Here is a 20,747-nt window from a genome sequence, read left to right as displayed (position 1 = left end):
CCTCCCATCGCTCTCTGCCCTACAAAGGGTTAAATGATGGAAAGCAATCTGAGGAATCCTATGTGAAAGTGTGAGTATGTGTGTGTGTGAGAGAGAGTGTGTGTGTTTGTGAGAGTATGAGTGTGTACGTGCAAAAGTATGAAAGAGTATGAGTGTGTATATGTGTGTGAAAGAAAGTATGAGCATGTGAGAGAGTGTGTGTATGTGTGTGTATGTGTGTGTGTAGTGAGGAGCAGCCGGGGGACCAAGATACTTCCAGCCCACAAGGGAAGCAGCTAGCAGCCTTCTTTTGGTCTCATGCCCCAGGGAAACTCTCCAGCCCTCACCCTACCACATAGGCCCCAGCATGATACAGTACTGCAACAGCTGACACGAGTCCTGAGGTCACACTTGAGAAGCAAGAGCTCTGGGATGAGAGAACCCAGAGCCTTTTGCTTCTTGATATAAGATACTTTCCATACCACCAAGAACTTGAGTGAACTCCCAAAATGACTTTAGAGACCACAGGCCCAGAGGAACTTGGAGGTGCAGAAGTAATTAGAAGGGATGAGATAAGCTAGGGCTTGTAAGTAACCTAGGTTTGGTTGGTAAGGTTGAAGCCACAGTTGGCTTTTGAATACTTGGGCAGTAGTTTATTAGTTGACCCCACGTTTTGCAGTCAACCAGTCTTGGTTGACAGCTCAACTTACCTCTGTTTGTTTTTTGAAACCCAAGTGCCTGACCCCTTGAAGCTTAGAAGGGCTTAAGAGAAAATCAACCTTGTACTTGCCTGAGAGTTAAAACTCAATTTGAAAGAGAGAATGATGGTGTAAGCAGACACTTCTAGCTCCTTCCAAGTCAAACAGGGCAGCATTGCCATTTTGCTTTAAGTGTATTCCAAGAACACCAGACACATCTGTAGGTATGAAACTCAAAGCTAAATATAATAGTGTTTGGGTTTTTTAAATCACCATTTTTGAGTCACTAGACTAAAGTTACTCCCTAATTCAGCCGTGGTTAAGCAGCTGCTATCCTCTTCATCTCTATCCAAAAGGCACTCAGAGTGTCTCGTGATTCATCACTTAGGTGTCTGGTTAAAATAGAAGGAAACGGAGATCTCAGACAGGAAAAGATAGCACTAGATATTTGGAGTAATATAGTTTTTAACAGTGAGTTTCGCATAGGACTCTGAGGTTCCGGCGAGACAGAGCAAAAAGAAACATTTGATAAATTCTAGAGTTGCCATTTTTCTGGTCAAAAGTAATGTACACCTTTGTCAGGAAAGACACAGCTCAAAGGTCTAGGACAAGCTAGGTGTGTGGATGCTCAGATGTTATTTCCTTTCTTGTCCTGATTACTAAGATGGCACAAATTTGATGGGATTCTTCAGGATTCTGCTGCACGGCTTCCCTGGCTCTTGATTCTGAAATTCCACAAAATGCTTTGCCAGTAGCCAAATCCATCCCATCTGTTCAGTTCACTCCACAGTAAGTGGGGACTTGGGAGGGGGGCTGGGTGTCCTCCTTTCTTCCTTGATCCTGCTTCTCAGTTTTCTTAGGTCAATTCAGGATGCCAGAAGTAGTGGGGACCCAAAGGGATTAAGTTTCCCTTACATTCTAAAGGGCACAATGTGAAAAGGGCAAGAAAATCATATTGGGATCCTTGTTCTAAGTATAAACCCCATGACTCCTCATGCCAATGTCAGTCACTTAGGGACAGATAATTGAGTCCTAGGACCAGCCTGGCCCTCTTTAGGTAGCCTGGGCCACTCCAGCCTGGCTGTGTCTGAGGTGGAAGGATCAGAGATGGAAATTGATAGAAGTGTAAACACAGTATGGCTGGTATCTCTCTGCCAGGAATCTCTTTTCTCTTAGAGTAGCATCTTCCAGTATCCCCAAAGTTTAAGCCTGATCCATGTAATGGCATAGATTTTAAATTATTTTATTTTATCCAATGCATGGCTTGATCTCATGACCCTGAGATCATGACCTGAGCCGAAATCAAGATTTGGAGGCTTAACCAACTGAGCCACCCAGGGGCCCCATGGGATAGATTTTAGAAATAACAGTCATGGGATCCCTGGGTGGCGCAGCGGTTTGGCGCCTGCCTTTGGCCCAGGGCGCGATCCTGGAGACCCGGGATCGAATCCCACATCGGGCTCCCGGTGCATGGAGCCTGCTTCTCCCTCCGCCTGTGTCTCTGCCTCTCTCTCTCTCTCTGTGACTATCATAAATAAATAAAAAATAAAAAAAAAATTAAAAAAAAAAAAAAGAAATAACAGTCATGACAGGCCAGAAAAAAATGTGAATGAGATATTGGCTAGGTGGAGATTAGCTCCTGTACACCTGAGTGATTACCTGTTTATTTAAAAGTGAAGTTTCTGGCCTGTACCATTTTCCACATCATCCTCTCTGAGGATGTGTGAACAAAACAAAATAAACAACAACAACAACAACAACAAGGGGATAAAATACAACCACCAACAGCATCAGTAAATGAGCAAGCAGATAAGCCTAGACTCAGGACTTTGGTTTGCTTATAGACACTGCATGCTCAACACCAGGGACACTTCTGGAACTTGGCAGTCCTGAGTCTTAAAGCCAATCAACTTGTATGATATAGAGAAGAATAAAAACCAGATCCTAGAGCAGGGGCCCATGAACCCTCTGAAACTGTGCATAGTATTTTGGATATATGCATATGATTATTTTTGTGAAGACAAGCCCATAGTTTCCCCCTGATTCTCAAAGGGATTAAAGGCCCAAAAAGAAGTCAAGAGTCCTAGAATGTTTCAGCTGAGAAAGATGTTTATGGGAAGTGGTTCAATCTCTGCCTCCCTCATTTTACATTTTACAAATGAGGAAACTGAGGCCCAGAGACATACTCCAGAGCTGAGCCTAGAACCCCGCATTCCTGTCTTTGGGTGCTGTCAACAGAAGTTTTTCAAAAGAGAAAGAGGCAGGCATGCTCTTTAATGAAATGGGCCCCTAGCTGCTTAGGGAAAAACATGTTTTCTAGAACAGTGCTGTCTAATAGAAATACAACAAGCCATGTATATAATTTAAACTTTTCTAATAGTCACATTATAAAAGAAAAAGAAACAGATGCAATTAATTTTAATAACATATTTTAGTAAACCCACTAAATCCAAAACGTTATCATTTCAGCATGTAATCAGTGTAAAATTACTGAGATCTCTACTCATTTTTTTGTATTAAGTGTTCTAAATCCAGTGTGTTTTTTATACTTACACCACATTTCAATTCAGACAGACCACATTTTAGGTGCCCTCTAGCCACATGTGGCTACTGGCTGCCGTATTAGGCAACACGGGTGTAGATTATGTTTCTATCCCCAAGCAAGTGAATGGTTTGTATCTCTTATTTGATTCCACAATTCTTTCCAGGAGCCGGGTGGTGTCTCCAGTCATAGATGTGATCGACTGGAAGACTTTCCAATATTACCCCTCCAAGGACCTGCAGCGCGGGGTGTTGGACTGGAAGCTGGATTTCCACTGGGAGCCTTTGCCAGAGCGAGAAAGGAAGGTCCTCCAGTCCCCCATCAGCCCCATCAGGTGAGGCTCTATCACACAGCCTGCTTCTCCTTTGCTTCCTCAGGAGGGACTCGGCAGCCAAACTGCTTAGGATCTAATCCTGGTCTCATCAGTTTCCTAGCAAGTTAATCTGTTCCTCAGTTTCCTCATCAGTGAATTGAGGATAACAGGGCTGTTGTGAAGATTGAAAGAGTCACTACATGAAAAGCATGGAGAGAATGCCAGGCACTCAACCCTTAGTGTTATTATTGTTATATTCTTATTTGAATGGAGTCCAGCTTAAACTCTTTCAGGTAGCTTCAGTGGACGCCCCTTAGTGGGGCAGTGAGAGAGCCTGAGCTGGGATCTTTTTATTATTTTTTTAAGGTTTTATTTATTTATCCATGAGAGACAGAGAGAGAGAGAGAGAGAGAGAGAGAGAGAGGAGGCAGAGACACAGGCAGAGGGAGAAGCAGGCTCCCTGCAGGGAACCCAGTGCGGGACTAGATCCCAGGACCCCAGGACCACACTCTGAGCCAAAGGCAGATGTTCAACCACTGAGCCACCCAGGCATCCCTTGAACTGAGATGTTGACCTAACTCTACCTCCCCCAAGAATTTCCCTGACCTCAGGTATTTTATTGCTAAAAAGGAAGGATTCAGTCAGGTGAATGCTAAGACATCCTAACTCTCAAAATACATCAAATTTTGTGGGTTGCTTGCTTGCTTTAGTGTTGGAGCATGTTTGGGTTTTGAGCAATTATTCTGTTTAAGAAGATGTTCAAGATATCTTCTTTTGTATAACAAACCACCCAAACTTAATGGCGTAGAACAACAACAGTTTTATTAAGCTCACAGATTCTGCTGGCTGGGAATTATGAAAGGAAGCATCAGGGTTGGTTGTCTCTGCTCCATGGTATCTGGGATGGCAGGAAATGGCTCAAGATGGTGGGGCAGGAGGCAGCCCTGAGGCTCCTTGAATATCTGTAGGTTGCGCTAACCATCAGCTGGGACCCCCATGGGAACTTCACCCACTCCCTCCATGAGATCTCTGCACGTGGGGCTTGCTACCCATGGCACTGGGTTCTGAGACTATGTATCCCAAGATGGCCAGCCAGGTGAAACAAGCTGTATCCCCCCCTCCTTTAAAAAAAAATGAGTGAGGGGCATCTGAGTGGCTCAGCAGTTGAGCCTCTGCCTTTGGCTTATGGTGGGATCCCGGATCCAGGGATCAGGTCCTACAGGGAGCTGCTTCTCCCTCTGCCTGTGTCTCTGTGAATCTCTCTGTGTCTCTCATGAATAAATAAATAAAATCTTAAAAAATAAAAATAATTTTAAAAAATGAATGGTGAATTTCACATGTCACAAATAAACCATTTAAAAATGAACAAACAAGTAGCAATGTTGTGCATGTGTTGTGCAACCACCACCTGGATCTAGTGCTAAAATATTTCCATCACAATACAGTAAAATCTCATACCTATTAAGTGGTATTTCCCACCATCTCCTCCCCGCCCCTCCCAGCACCTGGCAGCCACTGTCTGTCTCTATGGATGGATCCATTCTGGATGTTTCATATAAATGGAATCATATGATATGTGACCTTTTGTGTCTGGCTTCTTTCACTTAGTATAGTGTTTCAGAGTACATTATCCTCTTCTCTAACCAAGCCTTAGAAGTCACCCAGGGTCACTTCCAACATAATCACAGGTATTTTCTTCATGGGAAGGAAATATAGACCCCACCTCTCAGGGGAAGCAATGTCAATGTCACATTGTAAGAAGAGCCTCTGGGACAAGGGTAGTGGTGCTCACCTCTGGGCAGTGGATCTCCATTAGCCACAGTCCATCTCCGTCATATACTGCCCAATGCCAACCAATTATTCTGGTGGCCTCTGAGTGTCTAGTACAGGGACACAGAATGAAGACATTAGGCACAACCAGGACTTCCAAGGGTCCATTCAAGGGAGTGTGACTCTAACAGAAGTTTGATAAGCCATAAGCTTAGAAGTGCAAAATAAAAATTGTCTTGATTTTCTAATAATTGGACTTACATAATTTATATATTAACCTGATCGTTCCTGTCTTCTCTCTGCCCAGGAGCCCTGTGGTGCCCATTGGGGTTGTGGCCATGGACAGACATTACTTCCAAAACACTGGAGCCTATGACCCTCTCATGTCACTGCAGGGTGGTGAAAACCTCGAACTATCTCTCAAGGTATGTCCTGGATCAAAGGAGGAGCCGGGTGGGTTCTATGGAGTCCTGTGTAAGGTCCCAGCTTGGCAGCCAGTAAATGCCCCTAGTTGGGTCTGAGGCTGCAGGCAAAGTATAAAGTCATGAAATGTGGTGTGTCAAAACTCCCTTTCCCATCTCTCTCATGCCCTATATTCCCTAGTGAACCCAGCTATCAAACCTGCCCATAGGAAAGGGCATGGTATCAGCCATGTATACCGAAGCACAAAGTTTCCTGTACATTCTCTGGGCATGGCACCCTCAGCATCTCAGCCATTTTTCACAGCACCCATAGGTCAAAACAAATGCCAAGCAGTTCTGCACATTGAATTTGGTGGTTCCCCCCTTATCTGCGGTTTCTGGTGCTCCTGGTCAACCATGGCCCAGAACAGATGAGCCACCTTCTGAGGTATGGTCAGGTTAGTAGTAGCCTAATGATAGATCACAGTGCCTGCATCATTTCTCTCACTCCATCTCATCATGTGGACACTTTATCCTCTCACAGCATCACAAGAAGACTGGGTATGCTCTAAGAAGATATTTTGAGAGAGAAACACCATATTCACATAACTTTTTGTTACAGTTTATCATTATACCATTCTATTTTATTAGTGGTTGTTAATCTCCTAATGTGCCTAGTTTGTAAGTTAAATCATGGGCATATATGGGTGTATGTATAAGAAAAAATATAGTATATATAGATTCTTGAACTATCTGTGATTTCAGGCATCAACTGGGGTTCTTGAACATATCCCCCATGGATAAGAGGGAACTACTAGAGCTCTAAAAAATAAGTAAAATAAGTATTTGTCCTAAAAATTTAGCACCTGTTGAGCCCCACACAACTTCTCAAACCTTGGAATCAGATCAGACACCGCCACCCTCATTTCCCATTCCATGCTGATTTTTAAATATTTTATTTATTTATTCATGAGAGACACACAGAGAGAGGCAGAGACATGGGCAGAGGGAGAAGCAGGCTCCCATGGAGCGGAGCGGGGAGCCTGATCGGGACGTAATCCCAGGACACTGGGATTATGCCCTGAGCGGAAGGCAGATGCCCAACCACTGAGCCACCAGATGTCCCTCCATGTCGATTTTAACACGATACTTGCTTTTTCATCACAGCAACCACTGAAAACCTAACCCAATAAGGATGAATGTTATCAAGTGCAGCCATCTAACGTTGAAACCACGAATTAGCTCAAGCTTGTAGTTTGCAGAACATCCAACAGATGTCACTATGTTTCTCCCAAACATTTAAAAGAGCCTGTCTGCAAGACCTTTGAGATTGCTGGGGCACCCTGGGGGTACCTTGGCACACAGTTTGGGAACTCCATGTGTGGTGTGTTTCAGTTTATATGCTGCCTATGCTAGGAATGTTTTCATCTTTCTTCTTTACCCTCAAGTATGAAATGAAAGGCTTCCTATCAAATGAATTCCAGGTATTTGGGAGGAGGCAGGAGCATTAGTGAACAGGGAGAGCCCTCCTAAAGAAGGAGAGACCGACTATGTTTAAGGAAAACTTGTTTTGATCTTCACATAAATGGCTCTGGTGCCTTTGCAGCAGGAGATTTCATGAGTTTTTAGAAATTCTCTGAGAACTAGGGACCCCTTGCTCCCCGAGAAAGCAGCTTTGAGGAACAGGGGTGCTAATCCACATGGCCACATCTCTAAAAGTGCTGCAGGTGTGCTTCAGGGGCAGGTCACATTGCATGGATGTGGCCCCCTTACTCCACTGGTTCTGTCCTGGAACAAATATACTCATTCTTTCCACCCTGTCACTCCCCTGCCCAGAACTCCCAGATCTGGAAACTATGGCACCCTGAGGATTCTAATTCTCTTTACCATTTTTTGCTCCTGATATCGTGTGCATTTTGCCAGCCCCTGTCAGGGTCCCTCACTTCCCATGTCCTCGGAATGGTGTTTAGATGTTTATTTTCTCCTTTTCTGGCAGGTCTGGCTCTGTGGTGGCTCTGTTGAAATCCTGCCCTGCTCTCGAGTGGGGCACATCTACCGAAATCAGGAAACCCATTCCCCCTTTGATCAGGAGGCTACTGTGCGGAACAAGGTTCGCATCGCTGAGACCTGGCTGGGCTCATTCAAAGAAACCTTCTACAGGCACAGCCCAGAGGCCTTCTCCTTGAGCAAGGTAAGGAGAGATCCTAGTGGGGGCTTCTGGACGTGCCACAAGGGCCACCAGCAGGAGAGTGGGCCAGGGAGTGCCTCCCCCTCTAGCCTGGGGTGGGGGGGAATAAAAGCTTCCACCTTGTGTTTCCCTTAAGTTGTTCCTCTCAAGTGGCTCCTCTACTTGGCAGGGCTGCCTGTCTCTCCCCAGCGTCTCTCCCAAGCATCAGGGCATCCCAGCTGGTCTTGGTCGGCAGCCCCCTGATGTCTGCTGGATGACATCCATGGGGTGTAGGACACACTGGGGCAGAGGACAGATTGGGCAGGGAATATTAGCAGTAACAGGTCTCAGAGGGCCTTTTCAACCTGGGCAAAATGCTCAAGGCTATGAAATTATCCAAGACATGAAACAAATGTAAGTATAAACATAAAGATCTAATACAAGCCATGGAAAAATTAAAATCTTAAACATTTGATTAAACGTCCACAAACAGTGCATTTTCAACTGCCACTCACCTCAATTCTTGTGGCTGACACATACATACTATTCATCTTGAGATGTGGGTTCCCATTAATGTTTGCTATGCAGGGTGTGGGGACGCCTGAGGTAAGATTTCCACCACCCGCAAAGGTCTTGGGACAACTCCCAAAAGCCCCTCACCAGCCTACACTGCAGGGCCGAGCTCTATTCTTTTTTTTTTTTTTTAATAAATTTATTTTTTATTGGTGTTCAATTTACCAACATACAGAATAACACCCAGTGCTCATCCCGTCAAGTGCCCCCCTCAGTGCCCATCACCCATTCACCCCCACCCCCCGCCCTCCTCCCCTTCCACCACCCCTAGTTCGTTTCCCAGAGTTAGGAGTCTATGTTCTGTCTCCCTTTCTGATATTTCCCACACATTTCTTCTCCCTTCCCTTATACTCCCTTTCACTATTATTTATATTCCCCAAATGAATGAGAACATATAATGTTTGTCCTTCTCCGATTGACTTACTTCACTCAGCATAGCTCTATTCTGATTCAGAAATCTCCCCATCTGTTCATCTGACTTTCACAAAGACAATGGCACCTCCTACTGGTAAATAAGAAGACTTTTTTCCACCCCTTTAAACATTCCTATTAATTCATGTTTTGGAACTGTCCTATTGCTTACATCAGTATCAAGATTTTAATAATATTGACAGGATGAGCACTGGGTGTTATTCTATATGTTGGCAAATTGAACACCAATAAAAAATAAATTTATAAAAAAAAGATTTTACTAATATCACTGCCTCATTTTGCTCTACAATTTCTATCCTTCCATCCCCTTTCTTACCCCAACCCCAAAATCCTCGTATGGATTTTGAGATACAGAAATTCTGGGCACTCAAAAGACAAGGCTGGGGTTTCACTGTTGGAAGAGTTGTCATCCTCTTGTTTTTTGTTTTGTTTTGTTTTCCTCTCAGGCAAGGTTGTACAGAAGGGCAAGTTCATTGTCAGCATCCTTCCTCATTTGAGGTCAGACAAGGGCTGGCTAGATGTACCAGTTTGTTTCATTACCAAGAAAGCTGAAGGTGATGGAATATGCATGAAGGAATGTTCCTGCTCTGGGACCAAAGTCCAACTCTACAGAATGGCTGGCAAAGTCTCAAGTGAACACTCTGAATGCCAAGAAACTACAAAAAATTTATACTAATTTCCTTAAAGGAAAGTAGTAGATCTCTTTGGTTTAATGTTAGGTAAATATGCTAAATAAATAAGACATTCCTGACTTAGAGAAGTTGTTCCCAAGGTTCCTGTGGATAATATTCACCAGGAGAGAGGGTTAAAATGCAGATTCCAGGGTGCTGCCCCAGCCTATGGAATCATAGTCTCTAGTGTAGGGCCTAGGAATCTGCATTTTAACAAGTTCCTTGGGCATTTCTGAGCCAGGTGCTTGGGATAGCAGTTTGAGAAGCATGCCGAGAGCATTTCAGTATGGCAAATTAAGACCTTACCCCTCCAACATTGCCATCTGAGGAGTAGAAGAGGGAGAAAGCTGAATCAAACCAAACTCACTTGATACAGCCTGTTATAACACCCAGTGTCTAGTTGCCATCCTAGAGGACATGGACTTCTTATTCTAGCCCTCTCTCTTTTCCTCTCCTTACCCCACTTTCTCTTTTATTAAGTAGGCTCCATACCCAGCATGGAGCCCAACTCAGCTTGAAGTCACAACCTGAGCTGAGATCAAGAGTCGGACGCTTAAACAACGGAGCCATCTAGGCACCCCTCTCTCTTTGTTTTTGTTTCTGATCTTTCCATCTCCTCCTTAGCACCTCTGTCTTCCCTAAAGATATCCAGGATTTAGTAGCAAATGTATATGTAGGTTTCCTTACATCTTATCAATACAGCCAAATACATAAATTTATACTAAAGTGTTAAGGACTTACCTGATATCCATCCCAGGACAACTGTATTATAAAGGAAAATTTCAAAGAAAGGGGATAGCATAGCCCAAAGGAATGATTCATTAATGGAGGAGGTTGGGCACTTAGAGGAGAAGAGGAGTAAACTTGCCTTGTCCCCACCCCACCCACAATTTCCCAGCTTATTTAATCTCAGTGGCCTTTGGGTCAATTCCTGCCTCCATAAGGCTCATTAGAGTGCTGCACCTCACCTGCCTAGATGCAAAGCCCCACTGCTTCACTGGCTTTCACAGGGAAGTCCTTAAAGCACAGATATAATGGTCTCTGTCAACTGAAAAAATGAAGGATTTTGGGGAAGGAGTGACCTCACAACCACATTACTGGTTCCACAGCTCTCTATACGGAGGATCCATCCTATTCTGTCCTCTTCAGACCTCTTCCCCCAACACATGACCTTCCCTCCTGTCTGCAGCCCTGGGGAACTATGGCTTTGGTCCCCTGTCTGAGTCCCATTCCTGCAGCTTCTTCCCAGCCACCTCTGTCCCTCCCCAAATGTGAATGGTGGTGAGCAGCAGCCTTCACCTGTCTCCCTACCTGTGTCTTTCTCCCGCCCCAGGCCGAGAAGCCAGATTGCACAGAACGTCTGCAGCTGCAAAGAAGGCTGGGGTGTCGGATGTTCCACTGGTTTCTGGCCAACATCTACCCTGAGCTGTACCCGTCTGAGTGCAGGCTGAGGTTCTCTGGAAAGGCAAGGCATGACCCAGGGAAGATGAGGAGGAAGGGTGGGGGCAGCTTCCCAAGACAGGAACTGGATGTTCAGATGTTTGACCATGATCCTAGCCACACTGTCCCCAGCTCATTGGGGCCTCAGAGGCTTTCATGCCTACCTGGAGGGAGGTGACTGGATTGCTGCAAAGCCTGTTTCAGGGCCCTTCATCATGACAAGTGTGGCCTGCTTCCTGTCCCTGGGAGTTAGAGCTTTCAGCTTGACCTTGCTTATTTCTGTGGTCTGAACCTGGTACCTTGAGCTATACTGCAGGAATGGCACTGGACAGCAGGTGTCTTTACAGTTGACAGGGGGGGTTCATATCTGCATGGGTGTCCACTTCCAGCTCCACAATACCGGACTTGGCCTCTGTGCAGACTGCCAGGCGGAAGGGGACTTCCCGGGCTGTGCCATGATGCTAGCTCCTTGCAGTGACAGCCGGCAGCAACAGGTAGGTAGTCAGAGTTCTCAGCATTCAACAGCTGGGGAAGACCTGAGGGTGGTCTTTCCTGGGATGCTCCTCGCTTCCCTTTAAGGGCATCTCCTTTCAGTAGTCCTGTGTCCCCTACTCCAGTGACCCGTCCCAGCTCTGCCTACCCCACCCTCAGGCACAAGCACAGACATGGACCATCATCAGAGAATACAATTATCCAAGCCTGGGGGAAATGGAGAGTATCTGGCCATTCATCTAACGGGTGAGGAAACTGAGGCTCAGAGAGTGACTAGCCCAGGGATTGCAAGGTCATATATGCCTAGGGTGAGGCAGGGAAAGAAAGAGAGCATAGTGAGCTGGGTGGAGACTGAGGAGTGTCTGCAGAACATGTGCCCATCTGAAAGGGCAGCAGCACCATCCCCCAGCCTCAGCAATGCTTTCTCTTTTGTATGAAAGTGGGCCCAATATTATGAGATCACCCCCAAGTTTTGAAAGATGTTTGAAATCCAGAGTTTATGGAAAATCTCCCTACTTAAATTAAAAATCTATCATCCAAAATCAGAGAAGACCACCATGTGGGCACTCACATTTCCACCAGGCCACCACTTGAAACATCTGGACCAGCCAGAGATCGTCGGCCAGCTAGAACCAGAGACGGGAAGGAGGGTCACGCAAGTGGGCACCGTAGACACAGAAGCACTGAGGAGGCAAGGCGAGCCCAGAAAGTGTTCCCCACTTGCAGTGGAGTCTCAAACCTACAACTCATGGCTGCAGTCTTGTCTCAGTTCTCTGACTCTGAGGCCTCGCAAGCAAATGTGGTGTGGCTTTCAGGAATTTAATGTGGCTCTAAGGGAGCCAGAGTTCACAAAGGGGAATCAATAGGGCACCACAGGAGCCTGGCGTGTGTGCTTCTGTTTGTCTGTGTGGGTGTCTCTGCACACACACGTTTTTGTGGTCTATGTGAAGCAGAAGAGGAGGGCTGGATTGGGAGCAGACAGGCCTTGTGGCCTCAGACGACCATCTGCTCCGCTTGCCAGAGGAGGGCTCCCACACAGATGGAGTCATTGGCTCCAAGCTGCAGAGCATTGGCCTCATTCAGAACATTTCCCATGCACAGAGCAATTTGGTCTGTGAAATTCCTCCCACAGGGAGGAAGCCTTTCACTCCACGGTCAGAAGCAAAGCAGAGAGAACAAACACCCCTTCAGAGCAGAGGGGAATAGCACATAAGCTCTTCTGGGATGCCAGGGCTGGTGGGGCCACTCCCCAGGTTACAGTGCTCTGATGACTTGCTCAGGGAGGGACCAAGAGGCAGCAATAAAGACAAATCACACAGTTTTCCCTGAGGCCCCACTCTGCAATGCGGCTGGACCTATCTGGACCCAACAAGGATGGGGCTGCCCAAAGGGCAGTTGAAGAGAGATGCTGAATATGCTCGGCAGGCACCCTGACCACAGGGAGAGGCTGCTCCCTGAGCCAGAGTTCCCATTCTCAGATAGCAGTAGCTCACCATGGGACAGACAATCTGAAATCAGCGCTGAGAAATCCAGGTGACACCTGATGAAAATGTAGGCCTAGTAAGGATGGGTCAGTCTAGTGGCTTGTTTGTTCCCTGCCCATGGTTCTTAACCTTTTTTAGGTTATATCTTGTGGTTGCCCTGTGGGACACGTGATCAACCCTTCACCCCAAATTTGGTTCAGATATGGAGACTCATGACTTCACGCATGCAATGAAACAATGGAAAGCATCATTATTCATGCTATGAGACTTTCTGGGGGAGAGCTGGGCAGGCTCCCAGGTAGGCCAGCAACTGGGTTGAGACAGCAAGAGACAACTGGCTTTGGCTCTTATGTGGTCGGGGGGCGGGCCAGGTGAGGGTACCCAAACTCTGGCTGGGCATACCTGGTTTGAACTTTCTGCCAACACCATTGAAGAAAGCACAGGGCTTTCTTATGAGCTTGCCCAGAGGTGGAGCAAAGGGATAAGGTGAAGGGGTGGGGCTTGAAAGCTCAGAGGTCAGACTAGCAGACACCATCACAGGTCACACAGTTCCTTTAAGAAGGTGATGAATTCTAAGGACTCTTCCCCAGAAAGAAGTGCATCTGCACAAAATTTTAACAATTCCCAGGGTTCATAGATCCCTTGAAGCTCTCTCTGGTCCATGGGGCTCTAAAACCCCTGGGTTATAATTTCCAGAAGCTAAAAGAAAGAGTCGAAGGGTAGAACCATGTCTCTTCCTTCAGTACCCCAATGATTGGTAAACTTCATGCCCTCTATTGTCTGAGGAAAGAAGAAGGTTACTGAGTCAGGGGAAGGTGTAGCATCCTGTAGGCCTCTTGGTTATCAGGAAGGTCTCTTTGTATCTTAGGGTATAGCTTCTCTTTAAAATTTCCATCACGAAATAACTCCCAAGATGGTGGAAGCCTCAGTGATGCTGGCTGAGGGTTTTCATGACTTGGATGAACCTAGAAAGACTAGTCTGTCCCCAAATCTCTTTTGGCCTATGACAAGGATCTTTGCATTAAGGCCTCTATTGAAAACAAACAACAAAGTACAAGTTGCTGGAGATATTGCTCCAACAAGTGAGGTGAGGCCCCAAGAGCCTGGGGGCAAATGCCAGAACATGTCTTGGAGGGTCTGGATTCCAGCCCTGCAGGGAGGACCCGTGAGGCCAGGCTCCCCCGGGATCCCTGGGGGAAAGCCTGCATCTGGAGGGCCTGTGGGGAAGCAGGTGCTCAGGATGCACGTGGCCTCTTTTCGCTTGGCCCTTAACCAGTGTTCCAGAACACACCAAAAGGCATTCACACCTGGCACAGGGGAGGGGGACAGAGAGATAAAGTGCTAAGTGAGGAAGCCGTGTAAGGTGGTAGAAACAACTCACCATTTTCTAACTGTATGATATCAGAAGCCTTCTTAACCCCTCCAAGTCTTGGTTTCCTCCTCTGCAGCTGGCAATAATCCCGTCTCCTGCATGCAAACAGAATGTTAGTGTTGGTGGGTTTTCTGAATCTTATTGGGAAGGAGAAGATTAGCAAGGATTTCTAAAATCCTTAGCAAAATCATGAACTAGCTAAGTCGAAAGCCCTTCTCATAAAAGCACCTATATATGCCATATAAAAATTAAGAAGAAACACAAAACTAACTGAATTTGTAACAAAGGGAAATCTCCAGGGCCCAAAAATCAAGAGGCAGCTGAAAATAGAGCCATAGGGCATGGGCCAAACTATCCTGCCTGAGGTGAGGGAGCCAGGGGAATCCAGAGGCATTAGTTACAGGCAGGAGTAGTTAATGAGAGCCTAACTTCAGCCTGTGACAGATGAGAAGCTGGAAATGAGATATCATAGAAAGCCAACTTTGAGTTTCAAAGAGTAACACATCTGTGAAAAGTTTGACTAGAAAAATCCACCCACTCCCACAGGAAGATGAAAAGGAAGCTTGTCTGTCTCCACAGGGTCTTTGTATAGAGAAAGTTACTTTTAAAAAAAAATTTTAACCACCAGCCTGCACCTAATATGGGTTTCGGGTTCAAATATATGTATGGTAGTAGGAATGGCTACCTGATTCGTGAGGCCCAGAACGAAATGAAAATGTGGGGCCCATCATTCAATAATTATTAAAAATTTCAAGGTAGTGACAATAGAGCATTAAACTAAGTATATTAAACCAAAAACACTAAGCCCTTCTAGGCATGAGGCCTCACGTGAATGCACAGGTCGCACACCCATGAACCCAACTCTGTCTCCCAGCCACAAAATTAATATAAAAATTCATTCAAGCTGTACCTGGCAGGAACAGAAAATGGTTTTATCAGAAGGTACTCTCCAGCCAGGCTACACAGGCTTCCTACAGCTAAAGCCCCTCTGCAAAGATATGCACAATCCAACACTACAAAACATGGGAGCTAAAAATGACCATGAGTGAGAGTCGGCAGATGCAACAGACAGCAGGAGAATTAGTTACAGGCCAGGTTAGATCTCTCCAGAAAGAGATAACCTTGGGCCTCAAGAGTGTCCCCCATCTGCTCTTCAGGCAGTGCACTCACACGATACACAGGTATTCCTTATGGCCTCACCTATGATGCAATAAAAAGAATAATGGAGAAACATGCCAAAATGTATAATCATGAATACAACAGCATGTGGCACATGGCGATTTCAGTGGCTGGGTCTGGTCTAGGATTGTATGTGTAGCTTGGACTATGAGAGATTGTATTGCTGACCCTAATAGGATCTAAAGATTGCCCCTAGACCTGAGTTCTCCTTCCTTCATCTCTAGCTTTGGAAAAAATCTCCTTCTCGCTATGCTAACAATCATCCCCTCTGTCACAGCACCTGAAGCACACCAGCAGGAAGCAGATCCTCTATGGCAGCCCACAGCACCTGTGCTTTGATGTCAGGCAAGAGCAGGTGATTCTTCAGAACTGCACCAAGGAAGGCCCTGCTATCCATCAACAGCACTGGGACTTCCAAGAGGTGAGTAATCTACTCAGGAAGTGTTCAGCAATGCTTCTGGCTGGGACTGTGTTCTGGAGTCTTCCAAGAGTCAAGTGTTATCATACAGGCTGGTGCCCCTCTGTTGAACTTAGGGACTTGGTGTTAAAGCCTCAGGAGGAATAAAGCCAACCTTGTAGCAAAGTTGGACCAACAGCCTCTTGAAGACTAATTTGCCATGTCTTTGTAAATCTCTGACTATGATCATGGAAGAGAGAGGAGACAGTCCCTTTTTGAAATTTATTAGCTCAGGTCACCAGCAAGACCATGGAGTATGTTATAGAAGCAGCCAAATACCTCAGTGATGTGGTTTTAGGAGCAATAGAAAGGCCCTTCCTTCTCTACTTGGTGATAAGTGGATCTAAGACTCAGGCCCACACATGCTCAAAGACATCTTGGAAACCAAGTTAAGGTCCATTATGAATGGTCACAAAGGACCATTCAACTCAAGTCCTATGTATAAGAAATGCTTTAAAAAGAGCATTTTAAAATAATAAGTAAAAGATTAGTAAGATACACCCAGTGTATTTCAGGCTTTAAAAACTAAGACTTTGTGCTCGCTTCGGCAGCACATATACTAAAAACTAAGACTTTAAAAAAGTATTATTGTTTAGCCATGAAAAGGAGTGAAGTATTGTTCATAGTAGCACTATTTACAATAGCCAAAAGGTAGAAGCAACCCAAGCATTCAGTGATGGATGAATGGATAAACAAGATGTGGTATAGTATTCCACATAAATAAATAAATGGAATACTATTTATTTATAAATACCTATATATTCATATGTATATAATGTAATACTATTCCCCTAAAAGGAGAGGAAAAATTCTGTCACAAGTTACAACATGGATGAACCTGGAGGACATCACACTAAGTGAAATAAATGTATCAGAAAAGGACAAATACGATATGATTCCACCCGTAGAAGGTATCTAAAGTAGTCAAATTCATAGAAACAGAAAATAGAATAGTGGTTACCAGGGGCCTGGGGGGAGGGGAGAGTTGTTTAATAGGTATAGTTTCAACTTTGAAAGATGAAAAAGTTCTGAATATGTGTTTCACAACAATGTGAACATATTTAATACTACATAACTACCCTTAAAAATGGTTAAGATGGTTACTTTTATGTAATTTGTTTTTACTGCAATGAAAAGAAAAAAGAAATTAGGTACTATTTCACTACGCAAAGAGAAAGAAGTCAATCACAAAAGGTCATATATTATATGACTTCACTTATAGGAAATGTCTGGAATAGACAAATCCATTAATATGGAAACCAAATTAGTGATTTCCAGGAGCTAGAAGGAGGGAGAGACAGGAAATGATTATTAATGGATGGTGGGTTTCTTTTTACAGTGAGGGTTGCATGGAATCTGTGAGTATACTAAAAGCCATCAAGGTGTATTCTATAAAAGAGTGAATATTATGGTGTGTGAATTATAACTCAAAAAAAACCAAATGGACATTATCAGCATTGTTGGTCTAAATGTTTAACTTTTCACAAAGAAATAAATTTTGGGGGGCACCTGGGTGGCTCAGTGGTTGAGCATCTGCCTTTGGCTCAAGGTGTGATCCTGGGGTCTGGGGATCAAGTCCCACGCTGGGGTCCCTGCAGGTAGCCTGCTTCTCCCTCTGTCTATGTCTCTGCCTCTCTCTCTGTGTCTGTCATGAATAAACAGATAAAATCTTTTAAAATAGAAATCAATTTTTGTTGGAAAAAAGGATAGCCAGACTCAATATTAAATCTGGTCGCTTTTGAGTAGGAAGCGGCTATCATCCTTCAAACATGACTGACTTAGGCACTTTATATATCCTTGAGCTTTCACTTTCTACTGCAACCCGGTGGCAGCAGTACTAAATTGCAGGATCCAGAGTGGGCAGAGACCAGATTAAAATATTTTCGAAAGCAAAAATATACAAGACAAGGATAACAGTGAATGTCTCCAATATGGTATAAAGACTGAACATGCTCTGTACACTGGCATGCTACTAACCACAACTCTCTAAGAATTGGCACAATTATACAATCTCAACAAAGACAATTTAATTAATGACCTCAAGCTTCCAAATAATATTTATTTTTAGGGCTACCTAAATTATACTTTATATTTTTAAAGATTTAAATATAAAAATCTTTATATTTTTAAAGATTCTTAAAATCTTCTTATTATTCTTTTTATTTATTCATGAGAGACACAGAAAGAGAGAGGCAGAGACATAGGCAGAGGGAAAATCAGGCTCCATGCAAAGGAGCCAGATGTGAGACTTGATCACAGAACTCCAGGATCATGCCCTGAGCCGAAGGCAGACGCTCAACTGCTGAGCCACCCAAGCATCCCTAAATTATACTTTATATTAGCCAACATACTACAGTTCCTATCAGCCAGTTCAGACCACCTCTATAATTCTTATAATAATGAACACAAAGCTTAGAAATATCCTTCTTTGTTGACTGATTGTAGAGAATTGACTGGTTTTCTTTTCTTTTCCTTTTTTTTTCTTTTCTCTTTTCAGAATGGAATGATTGTCCACATTCTTTCTGGAAAATGCATGGAAGCTGTGGTGCAGGAAAACAGTAAAGATTTGTATTTGCACCAGTGTGATGGAAAAGCCAGCCAGCTGTGGCGATTTGACAATGTCAACACTGTGGATGAACGGTGACTGTCAAAGGGAAAACAGAAGTTTAGTCATCACAGTTCAGCCCCCAGAGAACTGAAAGAGCATGTTTATTTCATGAAGCAGACCCTTTTGTGTTTGTGCTTCTGGTGACAGTAGAAAAGAAAGCTCCATGAATGAATATAGAAAGTCTTTGCTTCTTACACCTTATTGCATTGACTGCTGGCTGTTTTAGAAAAAGGAAAAAAAATTCATTGCTCATTGTCTTCATCACTGGTAGATGGTCATTACATAGTATGGAAGATTAGGGTTTTTTTTTCCCATTGAGCACTTGATAATTGCTTTTTATCTCTGACAAAAGAAAGAGGCATGGGCAGTCTCTGGCAACAACTCCAATGATACATAAATCTAATAGATAAATCTTTTGCAAATGGCCTTACCTTGGATCCTCTGTGTAGCCAACCATGAAAATTCAAGTGTGAAGAGGATATAATGGCCTGACATCCCAAAAACTTTGGATTAAGCTCATTAGGACAAATTCCATGTTCACTGGCTGAGCCATAGCTCAGAAGAAGAAAGGGAGGCCACTGAGGAAGAGTAGAGTTGAAAAGAAGATGGAAGAGCTTTGACCCAATTCTCCAGCTCAGCTTAGCTGGAAAGTCAGCAGACCTGGAATAGGATGTTTTCATGTAAATGAGAATTTCCTCCATACTTTCTACCTCCATTCTCCCTGCCCTAGCCCTTCTCTAGCTTGGTTAACCCCAACCAGAATCTCATGCAATGTATTTCTCTTTAATCATTGGTATTGGAAGGGTCAGCTTGGACTGAGCACTCCCAGTAACAAAGTATATACAATTGAGAAATTCTCCTGATGCCCTGTCATAGGGTTTGCATTGACTGAATCAGAAATAGCAACCTCCATAAAGAAACAAGCCTCCTCAGAAGGGACATGCCTGCACTTGAGCCAAAACTCATATGAAAGGAACCAGAGTTGGGTATCAATACCCATTAGGGCTGATGTGGCCATTTCTGAGCCTGGGATCCCCAAATGTGCCTGCAGGTTGAATGTTCATAACTGGGGGAGGAACATGCCTCAGCTAGAGCAGAGCCAGTGCTAGCAAGAGCTGAAGGGCTCTCCTTGCTGTGACCTGGCCTACCTAGTTTGGCCATAGGGAGCTGTTGAGTGAAGTTGATTATACTGTTAAGAAGACACCATTTATCCCCCTATTTCTCCTCTAAGTGGAGTTTGATCTCTACACGGTCAGCTTAGAAACCTCCTTTCAAAGATATTATCTCCTCTGGGCTGTCTCGTAATTTAGAGTGTTTCAAATAAGAAAAACTAGGTAGGAAGTGAGGGTTTCTAAGCAATGCTTATCATAATTATGTATTCTTTTTCCATCAGCTTAAGTCAATAGCCCACTGCATTTTTCCTTCCTCAGAATACACTCCAGACCTGTGCTGTCTACAGTAGCTATTAGCCACATGTGGCTATTTAAATGTTAAATTAAATGTTAATTTTTAATAAAAATTAAAACTCAGTTTCTCAGTTGTACTGGTCACATTTCTAGTGCTTAATAGCTGCTTGTGCCTAGTGGCTACTGTATTGGAGAGCACAGATATAGAACATTCTATCACTGCAAATAGTTCTATTGGATAGTGCTGATCTCGATAGATTCATCAGCCCATTGAGAGAAGAGATTTTAGCCACTGTCTGCTTCCTTCAGACATTCTATATTTAAAACAAATTCTCCTAACATCCTGAGGCTGAGATGGAGCTAAAAATTCTCAGATGACAACCCTGTAAATGGTATTAATAGTTGCAAACTAAAAATTAAACAAGACCTCTATTTTTTTAAGTAAACTTAATTATTGGCATTGTGAGTGTTTGAAGTTGCTGGAATAAATTAATATAATTAAATAAAAGGCTGAATTCAATTGTGTAAGTTGTGTTTGACAGTAATTAACAAAAGGACCCAGATGGCTTATTGCTTAATTGGTTTAACAAAGCAAGAATGTGGGGTTCCTTGCTTCCTTAACCATCCCCATGATTTATTACTTTATTGTAGAAATGGCTGTCAACTCTGTCCCTAGCTGGTACTTACAGATCCTTAATTTAAACAAAACAGATGTCTCCATTTAGTTCTAAAAGAAATTCAACCTTCTCCTCATAGTGTAATC

General features: G+C 44.1%; 1 protein-coding gene across 6 annotated transcripts in view; it reads left to right on the top strand.

Moving 5' to 3' along the window:
- Window positions 1-20,504, top strand: part of GALNT15 (polypeptide N-acetylgalactosaminyltransferase 15) — a 48,501-nt gene extending 27,997 nt beyond the window's left edge. For 5 of the 6 annotated variants that reach the window (XM_041733692.1, XM_041733695.1, XM_041733696.1 and 2 more), the window contains 7 exons: window positions 3,386-3,553; window positions 5,610-5,727; window positions 7,700-7,894; window positions 10,880-11,011; window positions 11,376-11,480; window positions 15,791-15,934; window positions 18,468-20,504. In XM_041733692.1, coding sequence (XP_041589626.1) covers window positions 3,386-3,553; window positions 5,610-5,727; window positions 7,700-7,894; window positions 10,880-11,011; window positions 11,376-11,480; window positions 15,791-15,934; window positions 18,468-18,614 — 1,009 coding nt within the window. In that variant the 3' untranslated portion in view covers window positions 18,615-20,504. Of the gene's footprint in view, window positions 1-1,369; window positions 1,467-3,385; window positions 3,554-5,609; window positions 5,728-7,699; window positions 7,895-10,879; window positions 11,012-11,375; window positions 11,481-15,790; window positions 15,935-18,467 lie in introns of all 6 variants that reach the window. The other variant, XM_041733697.1, reaches the window with a different exon arrangement.
- The last annotated feature ends 243 nt before the right edge of the window (window positions 20,505-20,747 follow it).

The sequence above is a fragment of the Vulpes lagopus genome, chromosome 19, assembly GCF_018345385.1.
Source record: "Vulpes lagopus strain Blue_001 chromosome 19, ASM1834538v1, whole genome shotgun sequence".
NCBI classification, from domain to species: domain Eukaryota; kingdom Metazoa; phylum Chordata; class Mammalia; order Carnivora; family Canidae; genus Vulpes; species Vulpes lagopus.
The sequence above is the reverse complement of the archived record's forward strand: the minus strand, read 5'-3'. Positions and strand labels throughout refer to the sequence as shown.